Source organism: Balearica regulorum, chromosome 1, assembly GCF_011004875.1.
Source record: "Balearica regulorum gibbericeps isolate bBalReg1 chromosome 1, bBalReg1.pri, whole genome shotgun sequence".
In the NCBI taxonomy this organism is placed as follows: domain Eukaryota; kingdom Metazoa; phylum Chordata; class Aves; order Gruiformes; family Gruidae; genus Balearica; species Balearica regulorum.
The window spans coordinates 25,325,114-25,349,651 of record NC_046184.1 but is presented as its reverse complement, the minus strand read 5'-3'; the positions used below and the strand labels follow the sequence as shown (position 1 = coordinate 25,349,651).

At 36.9% G+C, this 24,538-nt stretch overlaps 1 protein-coding gene across 8 annotated transcripts in view; it reads right to left on the bottom strand.

Moving 5' to 3' along the window:
* Positions 1 to 24,538, bottom strand: part of CADPS2 (calcium dependent secretion activator 2) — a 319,877-nt gene that overhangs the window by 118,052 nt on the left and 177,287 nt on the right. For all 8 annotated transcript variants that reach the window (XM_075742996.1, XM_075743000.1, XM_075743016.1 and 5 more), the window contains exon 9: positions 4,701 to 4,767. In XM_075742996.1, coding sequence (XP_075599111.1) covers positions 4,701 to 4,767 — 67 coding nt within the window. The remainder of the gene's footprint in view (positions 1 to 4,700; positions 4,768 to 24,538) is intronic.

The following is a 24,538-nucleotide window of genomic DNA, read 5'->3' as shown; positions in this document are numbered from 1 at the left end:
TATTAAAAAGTAATAAAGCAATGAGAAGAGAATCTGCCAGCATGTGGCATAAGACTCCATAGAAAGAATAAAAAGTGATACGGACAGCTGAGGAAAAAGTGACTGGAAAGATAAAGAAAGGAATGTAACAGCTGGGAGAGGAAAAGCAATCACTGAAACAAAACTGAGATGTTCCCAGTCTTAAATGAAGAGCTGGAAAGACTATAAAAGGTGACCAGAAGAGCCTGTGAATCTGTGAACACTTGAAACTTAATGGAACTGAATTGACATGGGCCTCTGAAACTCTGGTCTCCAAGGACTGTAGGATACCTGGCCAACTGACTTGTTTTGAACTATAATATCATTTCTTAGATCTGTAAAATTATGCAGGGACCTAAGGATAGGTAAGGAGCTTGTCTGATAGATGATGGACTGACCGTTTTTATTGCAGTTGCTGACTGCTCAACTATTACCTAGATTTATCGCTTTGGCTGTAACTTCAGGAATGATCCCTCTTGAAGTGAAATTTCTACAGCTGATTTCAGCTTCATTCATATATTCGCTGGTGGAGTACCTGCACACCACTCCACCTCAAAGTCCAGTGACTTCAACTGCTATTGACAAAAGATTTTTGACTCTCTGTAAAAGATTGGTATTTTTGGAAAATAAGGATAGAATGTGTGATTATTATCTCCATAATGCTATAAAAACATTTCATTATTTTAAGCATTTGGGTTTTCTTGAAACAGGATTATGCTGTGCTATGCAGTGTATGGTGACTGAACATCCTCCGCCACAGCACGTACAAGCAAAAGGAACAAGCGTAACAGCTCTCTCTGCAAAACTGCCATCAGGCCTCAAATGCTGAACTAAAGTCTCCAGAACCACAGCAGAAGTCTACAGCTGAGAGAAATTAAACATAGGTATTCCCATTTAATCAACACATTAGTTAAGTGAAGGCAAGAATCGTATTTGCCCTCATGCACAAGCACGAGGGAGCTGTTGGTCAGTCACAAGTCACGAACCTCTAAATCCTTTGCAATTAGCATCGTATTTCATGAGAGCTCCCTCCTCTCCTTTTTCTTGTAAACTTAACCTACAGATATAATTTTTGATACCTGGCACTGCAGTAAAAATGTTTTTCAAATTATTCTATTTTGTTGAACGAAATAACCAGGCAGGCACCCACATCACTCACATTTTCACGTCAACCATATAACCACACTGCACAGGCAAACTGAGCCATCAGAAAGGAAGCTAACAGACACTAATTGTGGAAATGCACAGGATGCCAATTTTTTTCAGATTTCTTCAGCCACTATATGTTTTTGAAGATAAGCTTGTGGAAGAGCTGGGTTATGTGTCTTTGTTCATTTTTAATCTCACCTCTATAACAAGACAGAGATTATAAGGCTGTTGATTTTACTTTTTCAAATGTATTTCAAATGCATTCTCTTATTTTAAAGGAACAATTGATAAAAAGATATTCATGTCACAGTCTTAACATTTCATCTTTTTGTTGAAAATGAGACATTTTAAAGTCTCTTCACCAAAGAAACAAATAGAAAAACTCCAGAAAACTTTGTTGGGGAAAAAAAAGTCTCAACAAAATAAATACAGAACTCACCTCATTTGCTTACACTTGCAATCTCTTAACCCCTTTTCCTTATGGTTATTGGTGGCTGATAACAGTTATTATAGAGAGAACCACCAGCACAATCTGAAATTACACTTTTTAATATAGATCTATGACTGAGTTCAAGTGTATTGTTACTAGTTAATGGAGTTGTAGGTGAGTTTTCCTTAGAATTCAGCAAACTAGTATCAATACTTCATGGAATAATGGGTACTCAAAAGTCAGGACTAGGTACAACACATTCTCAGACAAAACCACAGCCAAGCCACCGTCTTAAATAGTAATTCTTGACAGGAGAAAAGGGAAACCTCTTCCTAAAACCACATTTATCTGATTTTCATAATTTTCCAGAGGTCCAAACACCTGACTACCAGCCATTCTACTTTGTAACAAAGTGGAAAACCACCAGCCTGTGCATGGATGACAGACAGATATCCACAGAAATGTGCACAGGACTTATGAGCAGTGTCACTAGGGGATGCCGGTTGAACTCGATGATCTTAAAGGTCCTTTCCAGCCTGACGCTATGATTGTGTGTCCCCATGGGGCAGGAAGACCCTGTGTAACATGCTGGGAGGAACTGTTACTGCAAACCTGACTCTGTGGTCCCTGCTACAGGGTGTCACTGGGCAGCCTGCTTCAGGAGTTCGGCAGCAAGAATTAGCCTGTGTGGTTGGTGTGTTTAGAAAAAAATTATCCATGGAATAAATGACTGACTTTTCAGACATTAGAACAGATGAAATTAAAATAACAGAAGTGAATCTGCATTCAGATTACTGGAGGAAGATATTATCAGCCAGTAAATCAAGCAAAACACAGATGTCCAGCTGAGGCTTTTTACCTAACACATTATGTCCCTGTCTTTTTCCAGTATGAAATGAATAATCTTTTAGAGAAGTGACTGGATTGTAAAAGGAAGAAAAGCACATATAATGAAGAGGTTAACATTTCCAGACTCTGTAACCTTCCCATAACACTGAGCTGTTCTTTCAGAAACCACTAACAACTTCTAATATGTGTAGCAGTAACGAACGTGCACATTACTTACATCACGCTCCTGAAAAATCAACATTATTCATCTAATTTCACACCTGAGCTAAATTTCCAAAGCATGTGTAAATCATACTGATAGCCTCTGTCTTACAACTGAATTTCATGGCCTTAACATTTTACTAATGTAAGGTAAAAGCTAATCTACAGAGAAAAACTCATCGATATATCAATAATATATCAATAAACCAGACTGATATTCATTACTGAATGCTTATTTCACATGTATTGACTTCAGCTTATTGTCAGTGTATGTATCACGGCTAGACGATATAAATGAGCCAGAGGTGTCTGGACAGTAAATATTGATTTAACACAGTATTTTTTTATACAGCCTTATTGAGTTGATAGCTGCTGTAAAATGAAATAGATGTCTAAATCCCATCACAGTTGGAAAATTCCTGTAATATTCTCCTCCAGTATTTCAATTTCAGCATAGAAAGCAGAAGATAGTTAAAATTAACTTGGCTGGAATAAACTGGTCTCCCAGGTGGCTCCGTATCACACACACAGAAAGACTATGTGTGTCTTAGGTATGCACTTTAAACTCAGATGACGCCTGTGGCTTAGAGGAAGAGAACAAGGTCTTTCTTTTGGTGAAAGGGGGGATGTAAAGTAGGAAGAGTGTGAAAGAAAAGCATGAAGGACAAGGGAGCATTCTAGCCTTTCTTTTTCCCTGTAACTTAATTTTCCCTTCACATCCACGCCTTACCAGCTATCCTATTGGATATATCCTATCTCCTATTGGAGATCTTCCCAACCTTTATAAATCAATAACGTCACAAAAATTCCTTATCTCTTCACAGAGGACCTTGGTAAAATCAGAACCAAAATAAATCCAGTAGACTTTCCAGAAGATCCTGTTCAACCTCATAAACATTACTCACTGATTATCGATATAGAAGCCGATTCCCATTGGAGCCAGGAAGAACACTGCATGACATAAAGCGTAGCAAGAATAACATGCAAATACTCTCAGCTTTTAACTTTCCTTTAATAAAGACCTTGATCAGGATTTTTTTTTTACATCCTTACAATTTTCATCATTTAGGAGTAGGAAAGAGTGTGACTGATAGAACGGTAGAGAAAGGAATCAGGCTTTCTGTAAAGCTGTTTTAGAAGCCTTCATTCTTAAAAAAGCCTCATTAATGCGCTTCATCCTTTGTATGATGTTTATGGACACTCACACTTTAACTGTCTTCTGTCAACAAAACAAAGGACACAGAAGAATAGCGTTCTCTGAACGGACTCAGAAGAACATCAAATTTGTAACTGCAATCTGAAGACAAGCACAAACAGAAAATAATGATTTTTCCAAAGACTCACAAAAATCATTCATTTTTCAGTTTTAACCACTCAAGATCTACTTTTCTATTCCTATTCTATTAATCTCATGTTAATGTCACCATTCACTAGCATGTGAAAATAGTTCTCGCTTTGGACAAAAAGTTCTAAAGTATCAGTCCAGCACATTTTTGTGGCCAAGAACAATTGCAACACTAGGTTTTCTGTTACAACTACATAATTTTACCCAATTTAATATTGTAAGGAAGAACAAAAAATAGCATTCTTCAAAAATATTTATGAAAAAGTTCTTACGAGTAACTACCGTTGTTTTTATTTAATTTTAAAGGCAGGATTTTTTTTTGTTGAGATAGAATAAATGAAACAGTAAGTATAATCCACTTTGTGAAATGTAACTTTATTTTAAATTGAGTGATACTAGAAAGCTGTCAGCAGAATATTTCAAGGTCACAATTTGATTCAGAAATTTCTAGGTTTCAGTTGAAATTGCTCAGTGTAGAGACTCATTTATATATATCTGTAAAACTCAGTGACATTTCTGTTTCCTACATATGTAAATTAAAAAAAAAAAACAAACACAAACCTGGATGTCTCTATGCTGTAAGAAGCTTGGATTAGTGCTGCATATGTTGCCTGAAGATACTGATTTACTAATGGCTCCAGAAACCACAGAAAGAAAATTGATAGTCCAAGACTATTTTTTAATGAAATTTCATAGCAGATTACTAACCTGAACAAGAACAAAGTAGCGCTTTTTCCATCGCTTCCAAACCTTCTGTCCTAGAGCGTACAAATATCTGCAAAGGAAATAATAAAGGCAATGTGTTTCCATTAATAAGAAGCATGATATTAAGAGCACCCAGTACAAATGATTGTATTGATTTGTTCTACGTACTGAGCTGATTCTTCAGTGTTGTCACATCTAAGAAGTGATTTATTTTTTCTTCTACTTACCCAGACCACGAAAATGCAAAGAGAATTCCTTTCCACTCAAAATAAGACAAAAAGCAGAAAGAAAAGATCTCATGTTTGAGAAGACTAACCTGTTTATCACTTATATTTCACCAATTGCCTCTGAAAATAGGAAAAATAGCTTAAAGGTGAACATTTTTGATTACACAGAAATACTGAATATTAGAAAAGTTAAACTGCCCAACATTTTTTTTTCCATTTGATTTCCAGAGATTTTGCTAGTGTTTCTCTAGTCTGTGAGAAGTCAGTCACAGTGTCAGTTTGGGAGAATGATCAAATAGCAAAATACCAGCAGACACACAAGATCAAATTTTTTTCCAGAGTAAACTAGAATCTAATTTCCCAAACAGAAGCACTTCACTATAAAGACTCTTAGATTACAAAAAGCTCCTTGTCACCTTGGCAATTTCCAGGCTTTGAATCAGACAATGTGAGCAGGAATATCAACCAGTGAAATGACAAACCACAGATGCTGATACTGTTTGGTGGTAGAGGAAGCGCCCTCATTACTCAAGAAGTTGGAGCAAGTTTTATGGCCTTATAGTGACACTTTTTTCTGTCACTGTGGTCATGTTGCACTGTTGTTAACAAAGACAGGAAGAGGAAGATGATGAGCTGTGGGATTGTAAGCAAGAGCCTATGAGTGGTAAGGATCTGCTGCTTAAACCTGACAGGAAAGCAAAATATTACCTATGAGATGTCCCTTCTGGCTGCCCAGCTTCTATCAAGGGCATCTAGTACAACTAGGTGCCCTAGGGTCAAAGGCAGAACGAAGATGCAAACTGTTCACACCAATGAATGCTGGCTTCACAGGGCACTCTCCAGAGGATGCTGGTACATACGTTATTGAGAAGTTGTAATAACTAGGACTGGAGATGGTTGGTTGGATCGTTGATAGATGGACAGGTGCCTTTTGGTAAGAGGATAGGGTCTGCTGCTCTCTATTTTCTGATCATTACTGGGGCTTTGTTGCCTGGTGGTTTTTAACTCAGTCAAAAAACAGAACAATGAACCAACATCTCATGTGAAACAGGCAAGTAAGATACAGACGAAACCTTTTTTCCACCTGTCCTGGGCACACACTCAAGGACATCCTTTCCCGCTTTAGGTATCACAAAGGACAAACATGAACATGAAAGTTCAGCATAATGCTTATTAACCATGATGGTTTGTCAGATTACATTGCAGCTCCCTCATTACTATGACACCAATATGTTGCCTTTCTTGAACTCCTGCTACACCTGTGCTGAAGCTCTGCCTTGCTTGGTTACTCTGGTTTTATTCATATGAGAGGGAGGACAATCGGCTTTGTGTACAGGATTATCATGTGATGCAGCTTTCTTTGAACCATCCAGATCCTGCCACACTCTTTTTAACTTATAAAATCATAGAATCACAGAGTGATTTGGGTTGGAAGGGACCTTAAAGATCTTCTAGTTCCAACCCCCTGCCACGGGCAGGGACACCCTCCACTAGACCAGGTTGCCCAAAGCCCCATCCAACCTGGCCTTCTAGGGATGGGGCCTCCACAACTTCTCTGGGAAACCTGTTCCAGTGCCTTACCATTCTCACAGTAAAGAATTTTTTCCTCATATCTAATCTAAATTGACCCTCCTTCAGCTTAAGGCCATTTCCCCTTGTCCTATCACTCCATGCCCTTGTAAACAGTCCCTCTTCAGCTTTCATGTAGGCCCCTTCAGGTACTGGCAGGCCGCAATTAGATCTCCCCGGAGCCTTCTCTTCTCCAGGCTGAACAACCCCAACTCTCTCAGCCTGTCCTCATAGGAGAGGTGCTCCACCCTCTGATTATCTTTGTGGCCCTCCTCTGGACTCACTCCAACAGCTCCATGTCCTTCTTATGTTGGGGAACCCAGAGCTGGATGTAGTACTCCAGGTAGGGTCTCATGTGAGCAAGTAGAAGGGAAGCATTAACGTCCCTTGACCTGCTGGTCACACCTCTTTTGATGCAGCCCAGGACACAGTTGGCTTTCTGGGCTGCAAGCGCACATTGCCAGGTCACGTTGAGCTTCTCATCAACCAACACTCCCAAGTCCTTCTCCTCAGGGCCGCTCTCAATCCATCCTCCACCCAGCTTTTATTTGTGCTTGGGACTGTGCCGACCCATGTGCAGGACCTTGCACTTGGCCTTGCTGAACTTCATGAGGTTTGCACAGGCCCACCTCTCCAGCCTGTCAAGGTCTCTCTGGACAGCATTCCTTCCCTCCAGTGTGTTGACCACACCACACTACATCACACGGCTTATTATAAATTCAATAAAAAGAACGGAGGAGTAAGGGTTATATCAGAAAAGGCACAAAAAAGGGGCCTGTTGGGGTTTATTTGAAAGTTTATAATGTTTTGCAACTAAGGAAGCATTTACCTCACAGAGTGATAGGTGCATATTCCCCCACAAAATATTGACTGTTTTGCTTTTCATATATGTTTCAAAAGAGCCAGGCACATTCCTCTAAATCAGAGCTTTACATTCCCCAAAGCACACCACATTGCTATCGCCCCGTTAATCTCTTTACTATTGCCATAGGGTGGAGGGGGAATGACTGATAAATTTCACTCAGCCTTGAAGATTAATGATGGGAGGGAGAAAAGTAAAAGGGTCCACAGGTGGCCTTTGGGTTCACTGAGTCCTAACCCTGCCCTGTTCTTCACAATGATTCTGCCATCATATCCCTCAGAATATCCAGTAGATTTCTCTGCTGTATGTGGGAGGACAACTGCTACATGGACTGCGAAGACCAACTGAGAATATACAGTCCTCAAATGCTACAAGAAGATATCCTGACCATGTTCGCACTCTCTTGGCATGTCTTAAATGACTGTAAAGGAGCCATAGACTAACAGAGTATTCTTCTTCCTCGAGAATAATCCTGGTATCAGCAGCAGCAGTGACCTTATGTTCAAACAGGAACACGGCAGAAAACGAGTAACCCAACTCTGGAAACACCTGGTTTAATTCATTCTTTTTCATTATTAACTGAGCCTCGTATACAAAGGTGCTTTTAAAATGAGATCTTAAAATAACATATGCTATCAGAGAAAAAGTTGGTTGCTTTTTATATTACTTTTCACATAAGAAGGAAGAACTATCACAAGTTACAGTAAATTCAAAATTACAAAATAAGCACACAAAAAAGAAACTAAATAGCAACGTGCACTTTTTATTCCTCCTATAAATCACGTCCAACTAAGGTGTTAAATAAGAGCTTCCTTGGGAACAAAGGAGTGGAACATTAACTAGCCATCTTTAAAATCCGCTGGTCTTAGATAAGATTAGGCAACCAAGAAAAGAGCATTCATGACACAAAGCTGGGATTTAGTATAGAAGTGCAAAGCCGTATGTTACTTGGTTTTACAAATCACTATAAACACACAGTTATAATCTTACGTTATTAATCCCTCTTCCAGTCCCATGTCTCACGGTGACAAATTGTTTTTTAATGTAGAAAGTTTCAGCCATTGACAAGGGGTATATCCTGTGCTCATCTTAAGTGTACATGCTCCTGAAAGATGAGATTAATTCTTGCTCAAGAATCTAACATTTATACCCAGAAGGAGCCAAATATCCTAGACTCCTAGAATCCTGTTCAAACTTCTCTTTCCATTGAGAAAAATGGGAAGCAAAGGACCTAAGAAACTTGTTAAATTTGGACAGTAATATCTAGGATTTGTAGATACTGCATTTGATGTCTGGAACAGAAAAAGTCTACAAAAGCCTGTTTCCAGAATTAAATGACACTTGGGTTTCACAACTGGAGCAGAAAATTAAGAGGTTAACAGATTCAGAAGTGAATGAAGTCCTAGAGCTAAGCCAAAGAAAGTTTTATTTTTAATATGGGGAATTGCATCATTTTTCACGGGTGTCAGGTAAATGTCGGTACCACAAACCAGAGCAGACCCTCATAGTCACCAACTCACAGAGCTGCAGCCTGCTACTTCTCTACCTGTATGTGCATCTCCTTGTATTCACCTACAAGCCTTGCTTACTCCATCCAAAAAAAAAATGTGCACAAGATGCATAGTGTGAATTCTTCAAACTGTTTTAAAAACCCTCAGCAATAACAAGAAACACACGTCAGCCATTCCTTCAAACACTTTACCTTTCTTCAGGTAAAAAAAAGAAACTGATATTCAGAAGTAGCCAATTGCATAATCTAAAAATGAACCACACCATTTGCCACAATTTTTCTCACTCTAATTTGGGTTCCAGAGTTGGGATAATCTAAAATAATTCTTGAATTATTACAGTTCAGCCACACACTGAGAAAAAAGATACTGAAATAGTTCCCCTGTATCTCAGCACTGAAATAGTAATTGCTTGTTACTAAATAATTTATTTTGACTTCAAGACCATATTTTCAGAGTGTTTAATGAGTAGACTAACAAGAAGTTAGGAAAGATTGTTTTTCTGATGTACATAGAAACAGATATAGATGACAGACTGCTGTTCTTTAAAACTATATTAATATAATAAATAAGGTATGTATACATAACATCTATATCTGTACATTTGCACATTAAAAAGCATATTTATAGTAGTATGTATATGCTTGGTTGTCTTCTTCAGTATTTTTATATTACTCACATAATTTCCAGTAATTTAATGCACCTGCTTTTATACAGCACATAGAAAATAGGACCTTGATCAAACATGTTGAGTCATTAAGAGCTACCTCAATGTAAAGATTTTCTAATAGTTTTGTAGTAACATGAAAATGCAACCAAACGTACAAACCATGCAATCACTGCCCTGAGACTTTTTGCTCTTAACAACAGTTCTACAATTTTCTTTTCTTCAACGTTATTTAATACTGCTTGCTTTCTCTTCACTCACTCCCAAATTAAAAAGTAAAAATCAGATTTATATGAAGTGACAGATTTACCTGATTATACCTCATAATTCTTACAATATGGTAGAAAACTAAACATTTAATATTTAAAGTTAATTTTCCTGGAAAACAAATGAAAATACAAGAAATTACTTTTCCATTAGAAAACACAGAAAACACCTGGATAAAAATGTTTGATGCATCATCTTGTCTCAGTCAGTATCATTTTCTCCTGCAGAAAAAGAAGAAACGGATGGAACAAGCATTTTCTTTAAAAAGTCTGAGCATCCCTACATTTAAAATATATAAAGGTAGAATATTTTTCAAAGTGCATTTCCTTGCGTTACAAAAATGCAAACCCACATTTCTAAATATTATAGTTCAGTTTCAATTATGTGATGGCACACACAGGAAAGAAGATGGCAGCTTATTTGCTCTAAGTCTGTGCTGCGAGAGTGCAGGGTTTTACTTTTTGATGAAAAAAATCAGCACTAATGAATAGCTGAAAAACATAATTGAGTGTGGAATACCGGAGCTATTCACTGCTGGAGAAATGAGAAAGGACTTGCTACTTCTACAGAGATCATTTTTAGACCGGCCTTTTTATTCTAAGGAATGAAGCAATCTATCTACATCTTGAATGATAAATTCTCTACTTGTAAAAGGCTTCATTTATCACAAACAATGAAAAAAAATATAGAAAGAAAAATCAATACGTGTAGCAGTTTAGTCCAGCAAAGGCCTTTCTTAAAGAGAAACCTCAGTCAAGGTTGAAAGAGCAATTAATGCAGTCTCAAAAATCTGGGCCACTCTGATAGAGTTCGGTTAACATGTGGCAGAAGTAATCATCCACTTGTGAAAATGATTTTCAGTTCATTCTCAAACACCTTTCAGACACTCATGATCCCATTTAACTGACAACAATACAGGCTATCTGTGGGCATCATTGCATTCGCTGTGAGAGCCAATGGGGACCAAATGCCCACAGGCACTTTCAGTCATCCCTGCACGCTTGCATAAAAGGAATCTTCCTTGCACCGCATTCCTTCTTTTATTTAACCCCGCAAGATTAAGCCATTTTTTTGTCTTCAGTTGAGGACGAGAGAGAAAACTGATTCAAGACAACAATATGACCTGGGTCATAAGAAACCTAGCTGTAAACATTCTCAGATTCATTTTAGTACTTTCTGTGCTCTCGAGAAAGAGAACTAAATAAGCCTTCAACAGATGGAATGAAAAATATCAGCCTAAACTTCTACTGTAATTATGCCTGCTAAGGATAAAGAAATGTTGAAGAATGTCAAGTAATACAAACACCACAGCCACAGAATACAGTTCCATTTATTCCAATGAGCAAGACCCTCATAATATGAACAGGAAAACATGGGGGTTCCCCCCCCCCACAACTTTTCACTTACACTATAAATGGTTATTGGTATGCTGCAAGATCAGATATCCCTAGATTCTTTAACAGTGATATCTTACTGCACTCCAGAGCGCTTCAACATTTGTGAATATGCATGCCAGTACTTATGGAACCTGTGAAGTAACTGCAATGGCAACTTGAGAATTATTAATCCAATTTATTTCATATCATGAAATCTGTTTGGTATGTAAAGTGGGAGTGTTTGTCAAGACAGAAAAGCATCATGTAGCCTTGAGAGAATTCCACGCAACAAAAGAATGAAATCCTTCAGATGCAACATAAATGTAGGAAGTGTAGAAAGATTCTAATGTAATCTAATTGTCATGTAAACAGATAATGCAGCACAACTGTGAAACAGCTGGTGCTGAGGAGCAGACATCCACTCTGTGCTTTCCGATGCAGCTTACTTTGGACTAGCTCTAGTCTGAACCCATGGAACAAGGGCTACCAGTGGTTGCAGCATATATGGGTGCACCCCTGGAGCTCATCTCTTGGTTTAATTTCATCTATAAGGATAACAGTCTGTGAAACACAAACTGTTCCGTGATGTGAAACAAAGTTCGGTAAGCAGAAACAACTAACAGATTGGTTTTAAACGTGAAAAATCTGAATTTTAATGCTAATGTTGATGCAGCAGAAAGTTTCAATTGCACTGCTCTCCCCTGAGCACCCAATTTGGCTGTGGAAACAGTTCTTTACATTGCCAGACCTTAAATCAAGTCAGAAGCATTCTGAGCACTCAGAGGCATCTGGGCATCCAGCCTAGACATTGCTCCATGTCACTGGAAGCACATGACACTGCAACTAGATAGAAAACCTGGTGACCCTGTTTCCAGCCAGCTGGTGATACTACTTGTGATCTAGAAAGCCTAAATGGCTGAGGACCCATTAAAATGAAAAATCTACTTTTGTTTCTACGTCATACGCTGCCACTGATGGAATCAGTCAAAACACCCTGCTCAGTGTCACACTGGTATACAACAAATCAATGAACTAAGCTGCCAACTGAAGAACTCCAATTCTGGAGTCCCACTGATGAAAACAGCCCATTTTGGGAAGGGTGGCGGAGGCTAGTAAGAGCAGTGAACTCTTTTAGGAATGATACTTGGCTTTGGTTATCTCTGGCTGGTTATGTATTTCTTTTCATTGCCTGGAAAGCTACTTTTGAATTGATATAACTTTAATTTCATAAACAATATAGACCTCAGAAGAGCTAATTCTGTAGTTTTTTAGTAATAAAACATACAAGCAGAACAAGATGCATACATTTCCATCCTAAAGATTGTCAGTTCTACGTATTTTCATAACATTTAAAATACCCACTAGTGATGATGACAATAAAGTCTTTATGAATTAGGATAAAGAGGTACATCTGATCTAGCAAAGGCATGAGGAAATATGTTACATCTGGTATCTCTATTTGTGATTTGAAACGAAGCACAGAAATTATGATAATGAATTAGTCTAGCACTTCCCTTCAATTTGTGCACACAGATGATGTTTATTCAGAATGTTGTGATGTTTCATAACTATTTTTTTACATTTTGACAGCTGTATTTTATAAAAAGTCCCTAAAATAATTCAATTGAAAGCCCTATTTTAAATCATCACCAGATTTTGAAACAAATCAGTTTAACAAGTCCTAACTCACCTATAACTATTTTCTTAATAGGAACATTGCTTGACACTTGAGTAGTGCTTTATAAACTTCAGGTAGTTCCTCCTAACGACATGTCCAGTGAGGCAGGTTAGCATTATTACATTAGCTTCCGTGGAAGAGAAACCAAAGTGGAGAAAAGCGAGAACTATTCAGAACCTGAGGTTCTAGCCCAGCAGAGGCAACATTCAGGAAAGCCTCACACCAGCCCTTATCTTCCAGACATTGGAAAATGCATTTCCAAAGCCTGTAAAGCTGTTCAGCCTTTTCACTCCATGTGTCAAAACATGAATTAAAAAAATATAAAAGAAAATGGTTCAAAGGGAAACAAAATTAAATATGTTTGTCTTGGCAACTCTACTATGCCACTTCCAGTGACCATGTTTCCCTCATACTTTATATGGATCCAGTGTAAACTACTCGGGGCATATTTCATCTTCAGAGCTTTGCACGTTACCCTCTGGCAGCGCCCTTCTGTCTCCACTGGCCGTACCTGATCCCTACAGTACCAAGACTCCAAACTTAGGCACTGCGGTTAGTTGCCTGAAAATAGATGAAAGGAAGGAGGTTTCCCTACTTAGGCATCATGAAAAGTAGATAATGTGACATTCACGGAAAATGTTTTTTGTTTGCAGTTTGACAAAAGTACTCATTCTAAAGCACAATTCAGAATAACATATATGGGTGCTCTTTTCAGTCAGTGCTATGACATAAAGTTTCTGGGGATGCAATGACTGAACTTAGCTAATAATGAACAGAGACTGCATTGACTGTAAAGATTTCAAAATGCTTGGCACATTCGGTAGAAAAAGAATTCTTTTTAGTTGTGCTACTACAGAGCAGCCCAGAATTAAAAGTACTAGAGAACAATTTAAGCAACAGTGGGGAAAATGCAGTTACCTTCTCGGAATTCATATACAATCTTTGAAATAGCAGTCTCTCCCCACGTTGCAGAAATAAAAAAGTTTTTTATTGGGAATAATATGATTTTCTTCTGGATTAAAATTTTGACACTTCATGCTTTCATACATTGGAAAACTTCATTTTACTCTACCAGACCATGTAAACATTGGAACCCACTTCTCTTTCCACCCAACACACAACAGCAGAAAAACACGTGATGCTGCCTGTTATCAGTGGTGCAGACTGTCTCTGCTGCATCTGTAGCACCTCGGAGGAATGCAGGAACAGTGCCAGACATTAATTTCCATTCTCACACAGCAGTGCAACTGTTGTGGCTTGTTTCCATGAACTCAAATTAGTTACATTTCATTGTGCATTTCAGGCATTCTTGGACAGGACTGCGAAAGAGAAATTCAACTGCATTGAATGTTAGTATATGCAAAGAACCGTGTCTGGCTCAGAAAGTCCTTGCTCTGCAGACATGCGGACTCTGAAAGAGTACTGAGACTACTCTGATAAACTTTCCCAGTCATCTGCTACTGGCCATAGTGGGAGCCATGATACTGGGATCAGGTGAATGTTTGGTCCAAGACAATACGGCTAATCTAACACTCTGATAGAGATGTTCTGCCTGGGAAAACCTACCAGTGCAGAATGACAACCGTAGGGGATCCTTTAATCAAAAGTTAGAGTCTAAAAAGTACTTTTATACTCCTGACTGCCTTTTGATGATAATACAGGAGTAAGAACAAGGAAGAAAGCCTTCATAGTATTACCCAGCCAATTAGTTCTCTTAAAATTCCATTTTAAGAAACTTTCCTATACAGAATACATGTAGAATTTTACAGATGCCAAAGAAACAAAAAGACCTCTGACTCCATGTCACTTTGGCTCTTTTGAAGAAGCTTTCTCTATGAAAGAATGTAGAAATGGCCACCCAAAAGCACATTCAGGCCTGTTCCTTGTTCCCAACAGGATACAGAGGGAAGCAGCAGTTCTACGTCCCCAGAATTTTCTCCTACACTCAGCTATTACTGGCTCTAGGAGTCTCTTTATCTAGAAATGGTGTCTCTGTATTTACTACTTGTTAATGGATTTGTGTTTCAATGAATTTCCATAATGGTTTTCTCAAGCCTTTTAAATTTCCAAAATCTACACCTAGTAGCACAGTTCCACACCCCAACTAGCTGTGTCCTGCAACAGCTCTTTTGGTTCGCTCTGAAACTGCCACCTTCTAGTATTATTTAGCAATTCTCTTGTGGCACTGGAAGAGACAGCTGCCAGCATCCAATAATTTGCAATAGAACCGTTAATGTGATCAGATGTTTATCCTTGGAAATGCCACACAGAAGCAAACAATCTAAAACTGAATTCTGCAGGAGTTATTCTAGGAAAGAATAGAAATGCATCACAGAGAAATATATCCCCTTTGAGAAACTTACTTCAGTATCCCTTCACTGAACTCAGGATTTTTAACATGGATTAACATAAATAGGAAAAAAAATTCCTAAAGAAATGTTAATATCTTTAAAATGGTTTTGTTTTGGGGGGCAGTTAAACAAAAACAACAAAAAAAGTGATATACAGGAAAGATATAAGCCTATAAAAATAGCATGGATTTGCTTTTGTGAAAAGTTCTTTACCGTAACAAATAGGTAGAAAATAAAAACATTGAAATGCACTGTCCCTGCACTAGAGCTACTCAACTGGACCCGATTCGCATTTGGAGCTCTCGAAGTAGGACTTCAGGAATACAGACGTTACCACCTGTGAGGGAGCATCAGAGCCATCTACTGGGGTCAGCCCATTCCTGCTGCACAGGATTGCTCTGACAAGCAACTCTATCCCCAAAATAGCAATACTAAAGTGATATTCAACCGTAAAACTGCTGTTACATAAAAATAAAAAAAATCCATAAATCTAAGTGAAAATATAAATTGTAACACTGATGAACTGGATGTGAGGGGAGGTTTGAGTAGTTTCTCCTCACTTGAGGTTTTAGAAATACTTTCAAATAGCATTTATTTGTACTTAACACAAAGGGTAAAATGCCTTCTATGAGTGTTTTGGTGATCAATTTAAATGGAACAAAAATTGTAATTAATCTTTTTTTTTTTGTGTTTGTGTGTGTTTATTCGGACACACATAAAAGGACTAATCTCCTGCTATAACTCAGTCCAGAGTTAGAGAGCTGAGTAGTTCAGTGTCCTGTAAACGTACTGGAATAGCTACCTCCACTCTCCAAATATTTGATTTACCAAAGTACTATAACAGATTTTATTGGAATTTGCAGAGCTAAATTTGCAACTAGGCTTTACTAACTCCCACATTAAATATTTTAAAACCTTTTTCTAAAGCAGACTATATATACACAGAGAAAAACTTCGCATTTATAGCTACTAAGAAGCTACATTTGGAAACTTCTAAAATTAACATGCAATTGCTCAATTGTTTTATCTCTATTGGCTAGAATCTCAATTATAAAAGCTTTCAGAAAACAATATAAACAATCAAAAGTGAGATTCATTTAGCTGCATTATAACCATGTTCTCATCTTCTCCCTTAATTTAACCATGCTGCCCTCCTGTGGATGTCAGTGTATGGATAATGCAATGGCTCAGACTAAGAAAATCTAATTCAAATTGATCCCTGCTACCTGTTTGTGACTGACTTGAAGAGGAAAGAAAATGCCACTGTGTAACCACAAAAAGTGGTTAAATTAAACTTCAAGGTGAGGACTGTGAAACTTATATTGGAAATAGTTTTAAAAATGAGTATTTTAAAGAAGTAGAATGTCTTATTATTCCACAAAGCATGTGTATATGGGAGCACCGAGTCATACATACTAATAATCTATTTATTCTCAAATTAGGGGGAGAACATTCATTGCATAATGACGAGTTACTCCATCCATTGAAGTGTCAAGACAGTTGAACACATACATAACACATATATTATAAAGATTATCCTACAACTCAAAAAGCATGGTAATCATTTGCAAAAGTATCAGTATTTGGCAAACTGAAAAAAAAAAAAAAAAAAAAAGGTGCCAAGTGGTGAAATTGTAACTTTTTTTCCTGGTACAGAGATACCAAATACACCTTGAGGAATTATTGAGTCAAAAATACATTACGTCTTTAAAGAAAAAGTATCAAAAATTGTTTGGAATAGAAGAATCTAAAACTAAGGAGAGGTATAATAGCTGGAGTGACACAATGCTGCTGGTTTTCTTCTAGACTAAATTTGTAAATGCTGAAAAATTATGCTTAAAGTTTTAATAATAAAGAATGCTTAAAAATACACTTTTCTTTCCAAAGAAAGACTAAAATTTCTATAAGCTACAAAAGGTAGAGTGATACTTTCTGATTCTAAAATATAATATTAGAAACAAAATACTTTTTCTTAAGAATCTTTTTTGTCTTTAACTCAGAAATAAAAATGAAACGTGAAATGTGAAATTTTAAATCAAGGCACTCCCTGCCAAAATATTTTATATATTATTGAAAAGACTGTGAAACAAATAAAAAGTCTCAGGAAAGCAAAAAAAACCCGTAAAAAATTATTTTGGACAAGACAAGACATTTACTATAGTCACATCCTATTTTGTGCCAATTAGCGAAGTTGCTAACATGCCCTATCAATAAAAAACTATTGACCTAAGTAGTGGGGCTAATTAAAAGAAGATAATTAAATGCTTCTCAATATATAATAAAAAATGATGGCTGAAAGTGTTCCATAATGTTGTCGTTTTGTTTTCCTATTATCTGCTTTTCTGCCGAGTTTTAATCAGTGGATATGCATAAAAGATAGATAGTGTCCAGATGTTAATGTGTTAGTGGCAGGAATCAGGTGTTCAATTAAAATTTATTGAGCGTGCAAGGAAAAAACCTAAGACTTCCATTAAGTAGCATACATACAGCTCAATTAAAAATGAATGTAGCATTTGCGATTAAATGGAACACTCACTTTCTATAATAGAAATAAAATTTTACATTACATGATTACTTTATTAACTTAATCATATTATGCTAATCTAGGGATTAGAGTTATCTTCTGTTTGAAAATGGATCCATTGCTTCTCAATATACAAAATATTGGTAAAGCTGCATTTATACAAGTTGTTGGGTCTTCTCCTCCGATGCATTTTTTGGGTGTAAGTAGTGAATGAATGAAAAGCCACTGTAACATTTTTGGAGATCTTAGTCTAGCACATGTTCTCAGCTGTATTTGTTATATTTAATACCAGCCCTGGTTGTGTTGCTTGCATAATAACTCCAATTTTGTTTGAATGCATTCATTGCTTCAGATTTCAGGTTGCCCTTCAAAGCTAAGACCTACAGCCAGATCAAAAAGGGCTAGAGAGCCATAAACATTCAGTGTTAGAAAAGAGACTGGCCATCAGGAGTCCAGCCGTGAGGGGAGCACATCCTCAGGTAGAATTCTCCATGCCAGCACTACAAACCGAGTTTCTTATTCTCTTCTACTTGGTCAATGGCACGGTGCAGTCCACTTTTACTTACTTAAAACTTTGAACTTAAAATGGTTTCGAAATTTAAATAAGCTTAAAATATCAGTGGTCAAAATCAGAAATGGAAGAACACACGATAAAAATAGTCACTTCTAAGCCACTGATGTACTGAACCAGGGTTATTTTGTCTTTAGGAATCTGTTCTCTCACCAGAACCATATAGCTTTTCATCTTTGGAATGAACTTTGAAGAAAAGCAGATGGCAGTTTAGGGCTGGCAATCTTCTAATGTTATCAGAGGCGCTCTCTATCTGGTAAAGCAAGGGAATTGGTCTGACCCCAATGGAGACTTAGCAGTGTAACTCAAACCTACCCCTACCACAACACTTCTGCTGACAATATGTTCCCAGTTTACTCCACAAAAGCAGCATGAAAGATAATCAAACAGATTTTTTCTGTTTCTTGCTTCAAAGACAAACCATACCCAGGATTTGACATACCATTTCATATGCATTCTTCACCTACCTGATCTCCTATCATTGATGCATAAAGTGAAAAAAAAAAAATCCCACCCATTACAAAAAGACAAAGCAATACTACATTGTTGAACAGACACAAGTTAATTTAGGATGGGATTAAATTAAAACTGGTTTGTGGCAGCAAGCATGCTAAAAAGATTATCTGTAGTGCAGGATGAGCGCTCAATTATGTTTTTAATCTAAATAAAGACAGAGTGAGCTAATCATACAGAACTCTGTATGAAAGCACTGCTGCACCAATGGCATAACAGAAACCACCAGCCTACAAAGGTGACGCTGTCACGTTGCTTACTTGGGGATGTGAGATGTACTTGAGGACCCTAACAAAATGGTACAGTACGGAACTGCCAACACAATTGTGTTGACATTTAACAGGACGTGGACTATTTAAAGGGAGCTGGCTCTGATGGCAAAACAACAGCAGTGCAGGGCCACGGGGACTCCGTTACTATGTTAAGATTAAATACAATACTAGAATCATCAAAATTATACTACTGTGGAGAAAACAACCCCACAAAATTGAATTTATAAAAAGTTACTTCTGCCTTTACATCCAGTATTGCGTTAAAATTATTTTTGTCCATACAGAACAGTGTATTATGAATTGAAATCCACCCTCAGACACAGTGTAGCACAACTGACCCTACAGTATTGAACTGAGCCAGCATTCTGGCATATACAGAGAATTAATTAGTTTTATGTACAATTAGCATTTAAAATTAATTTTTTCTGTCATAAATGCCTTTGATTTTGTAAGGGTTTATACTCCAAAAGACAAAAATTAGGTGAATTTTACCCTCCTACAAGTAACAGATGGACAGCACAAGTGACAGAAGGCCACGACAGGCAGGTGGCATGCCCCATCCTTGCAGCTAACAGTACTGGCACTCTGTACAGATATAATGCCGGGCCATGCCAGATCATGTGGAATGTCAATGTATGTCAGGTGGAAATAACTCCTTCTTAAATTGTATGTCACAGATTAGTGTACGGTACTAAGAAACAAGTCAGATCACCTGACAAGAAAGGCTAATAAACTGCGTCTTTCACCTGCATGATATGTGTGCTGCACTGATTTGTCGTAGAATAAAGCAATATAAAAAAAAATCTAAAACAATTATTTCAATGATGTTTGGACCTGCAATCTGAGGAAATAAGAATATTGCTTAGGTGACTACGTACAATAATGTTATAAAAATCAGTCAGTAACGTCTTCATTACTACAGACTCAGGGACGTAAGGGAAGTTTCCAGGCAACTTTCAAAATGAACTTAGATGGTAAAAAAGTTAAAAATTATAACACAAAATAAATAAAAATATAATACAAAATGAATATATAATATATATTTTCCTATATGTAATTCCAGAATAGGTTATGAAGCAGGGATACTTGCATGCTATTTCATTCTAAAGATAGCCAGCAATATTTCGGGTGTATTTGCAGAGTAGTAATTTTTTTCTCAAGTTTTAAGTAACACTAAGAGTAAAAGTGAGATGTGGTTCTCAATGACACTTTTCCAAAGCTTTTCCAAATTCCATAAATTATGATAAGTCCTCAGTGATGCTGCAGCACAGCTCATCACCATCTTTATGCTCTGAAAGTGACCTCGTCTCTTAACGTTTTCAGAAGCATGTTGCTTTTCAGTGAAATATAAGAAAAAGGAACACCCTATATAAACAGTTTTAATGATTTTTTTAATGTGAGAGCAGAATAATGACTTAAATATAAATTACATAAAGTTCTTAAATCTATTCTCAATTCTTTTACTTCATGTTCTTAAAAAATTATGAGCAAAACCAAAGTAATTTTTTTTTAAGAAAAAAAAATATTTTAAGTTTTCTGACTATTAGCCTTGCTTAACCCATAGATCTTTTTCACATAAAGACTGTTGTGGTTAAGGTAAGTGAGTTTGGATCTAAATTTATATCTCAGCTTCTACAAATATTTCAGATTAATTACTATGGAATGAATGAAGAATGACACCTTAATTAGTAATGCTTCTCTTGGCAATTAAGATTCTCTTGGCTTCTCTTAGCAATTAAAGTGGCAGTGGCATATCATTAAGGTCTTCAAGATTCCCCATGCCTCCTCAGAAGCAATTACTGTGGGAAGCACTGAAAATCAGGCTCATAGCTCTAATCTGTTCTCTAAGGATCTAGCAGCAGGATAAACACTTCTGCTTCTTCCTTCCATAGTAATTTTGCATTAACCCATCATCATTATCCAATCAATCATTAATGTAATTTTAATGTGTCATTTTTCATGAAGTTCAATTTTCATTTTTAAAAGGCAACTGATTACAGTCAATTGATTTTGCGAAAGAGTAAAATATTAAAATCATTTAAATGAAGACAGTTAACACATTAGCACTTTTCTCCATGGGAAAACGCTAGCATTCATTTAGCACCATGAAATACTAGCATTAGCACAATTTAAACTAGCATAACAGAAAATACTGCTATGAGATACACTGGAATAGTAATAGTAAGGCATCCATACATCACTAAAAGTTAATTAAAATCGAGCCATCCTGTCATGCTGCTTATAAGGTGCACAGGAAATTTTTACCTTAGTATATGCCAGCACATGTCACCTTATGAATGTAAAAATGAGGATAAGTTTGTCAGAATTTAGATAGACATAACTACATGAATGACACTTCTGACCCTCTGACTAAACAAAAAATACACACCATTGCTATTGGACCCAAATGTAAAAATATATATTAATTATGGGCCAAAATTTGACCAATATTTCTGTTGAACTATAAAGTCACTGTTTAGTTTTCAAATTTTGTGTTAGTTTCTCAGGAGTCTCATTCCATGTGTCAGTTCTTGAAACACTTGGGTTTACTCTGTGCTGGGATTTATGAGTCTTGTCTTGCAGAAATGGATACTCACACACTTGTCTTTAGGGTCTAGGATCTTTGGAGCCAACAACTCTCTGAGAGTTACTCCTGAAAAAAATGATAATCTTCTCTTCCTAGGTTTTAGTAAAAAGCTCTTATGGTTTCAAAAGAATCAGGTAACTTCACGCAGTAAGAAGAGTATTTAAGTTACAGATCAGCAACGCCAGTCCCTTCCAGTTCAAGGTATTCAGCAATGACTGTTTCATAAAGTATTCTGAAGTTTGCAGCCAGGTTACTTTTCATAGTAGTTTCTGACATATCCTGCAGGATCATTCACTGAGTAGAGAAAATACACTCTACACATATAAACATGTGATGCTGGATGTTAGATGACATTTTGGCATTGTCCATGCCTTAAGTCTGAGATATGAGCCACCTCTGATTCAAAAGTGACCCAACAGTTTTGCAGTGCAGGTGCTGGCACCACACTGTCAGATAGTTTTTGGTCAGGCTGGAGAGCTGGCCAAGTACAATTTTGCATGCATCTGCCCTCTTAGACACATACGCACATGTCTTCTTAAAGGTATGCACCATGACATGCAGTACTGATGGCTTTGGTGATCTCGGTATAGAAGATAATGCCACCAAGTCCCATGCTGACCTCCTCAAATGGTCATATCTGAAATACTTTGTTAGAATAGAAAGAAACCTGTAACTCACTTTTCCTTGATAAAGTTTCTTTACTAGACAATTCCCTTTAGCTATGTTTACTTTTGTTCATCTTCCATATTACTCACATCCCCACTAGCTTATAATGAACTCTTTGGAAAGCAGATGAGAATGAGGTTCTTCTTAGGACAAGCTGGGCACTAATTTTGAGGCCAACTACACCCAGCAAACATTGTTCCATTTGACAGTAACAGGAGAGACAAGAAAAACTTGTGCACACCATAAAACCATAGAGGGAGTGACTAAGTTTTACCTGGACCCAGCTGACTTGAATACACGCTTGATTCCTGTGATGGGATCCTTTTGTAGCAGACTGCTAACAACATAGTACATCCCACAGCATTTCAACATGTTACAAGAAGTTTTCATTAGGTAACAACTGGGATACCCTCAGGAAATAGGAGGTTTTTTTGGTTATATGGTTAGTTAATCAAGACTCAGGTGAAGATCAAGACTTTCCTTCATGGCAGGCCCCCTCTACCTACACAGGAGGAACGAGTGGCAGAGGATTATCTTTTTACTAATGGCACAAAGGTAGTTTAATAACCTCCCATTTGTATATGGATTACAGGTCATCCCAAAATACTGGAAGGCCTGATGTTGGAAATGACAGTGGGCAATTTCTGTCAGACATTTGTAGAAAGATTTAACTCCTAAGTGTATTTGAGACTAATAAGGACTAATTGTAATAGAAATTATAAAGAGCACTGATATACTCCACCCATGTTTCTTGCAAGTCTGCTGTTCTTATGATAGCATAAGAAGATGCTTTGAACAAAACTGCAGATGTTAAAAATACAAATCAAGTATATCTGCTTCCAAATACAACAAGCTATATGTGTCAGAGGACATCACAAACCCTAGACTACCACCAGTGCAAACAAAAAATCCTCACAGGAATTAACTGAAGTAACATTTACTTCACATAAAATATCTCCTTAATTTCATTCATCTTCATAAGACTATATACACAGACACTATTTTACCAATGAAGATCAATATTTATAGCTAGTAAGAAAATCAAGAAATATCAGTAGAAGTTAAGATATATCTCTGAACTTCATGGTTATCTGTAGCAAAATTGTCTTACTACCTATCAAAGTAGCCTAAGTTTCATTTAAAATAAAAGGCGACTTAGCTTTTAAAAATTACTTAGGCAGCTTTGCACAGTTTATCTCTGACCTGAATTTAGATTAGAGAAACTGAATTAGGCAGAAGAAAAAAGCTGACATGACTGAAGCTCACCTGTTACTCTGGTAATTCATCTTTCCAAAGCTCTGTTGTCTGGTGATTAGGCATTTATTTTAATTTAGTAGAGAATCTATACTTCTGAATGCAATATATACAGAGAAAAGTTTACCTTACCAACTCCAGTGTACCTTTTCTTTTTTTTTTTTTCTACAGCCAATGTCTTAGCATTGATAACCCTGCCAAGGTATTCCTCCCTACCTAGTGAGTTTTGAGAGAACTTAGACAACTCTGAAATAGCCTAAATTTCTAAATTTTGGGCTGCTACAGTGAGGCCATATGACTTAATGATCAGAAAAAGGACTGAATCCAAACTATCTGATGTTATGTAAAGTTTGCAAAATTCAAACAAACTCAACAGTTCCTTTCATTTGACTTTGTTTATGCTTCCCAGTGTTGACCTTCACAAACTGAAAAATGTCCTTCTGGTAGAACTATCTTTCTACCAAAGGACAGTGAGAACTTTGTTCTTCAAAGCAGCAGTTAAAGTTGGTGCTTTGTTACCCTTTTCTAAGCTGTAAGAAAAAGTGCAATAGCAACAAACAGAAAGCTAGATGGTGCTAGTATACTGACTTTACAGTTTCCACTAAATGTGCTGCACAGAAACTTGGAAAGACAAATTAAATGTTAGAAACAGATACAGAAGAGTACATATATAGATGAAGAAATGCTATGGTTAGATAAATACCTACTTATCTTAATATTCGGTTCAGGCAATTGCACTGTGTTGCTAACAAAAGAGAAAGAGCAACTGGAATCTCTTAGAGAATCTCTAAGAGAAAAATGTTAGTGTCTTCATTAATGAGAAAAGTATTTTCAGTAACTGTTGAAAAGTAATCTAGAAAGTTCTTGTTTTTATCTAATGGCAAAAAATACTAATTGAAGAAATCTATGGTGCATATTACCATATCATAAGAAAATATTAGGTAGGATT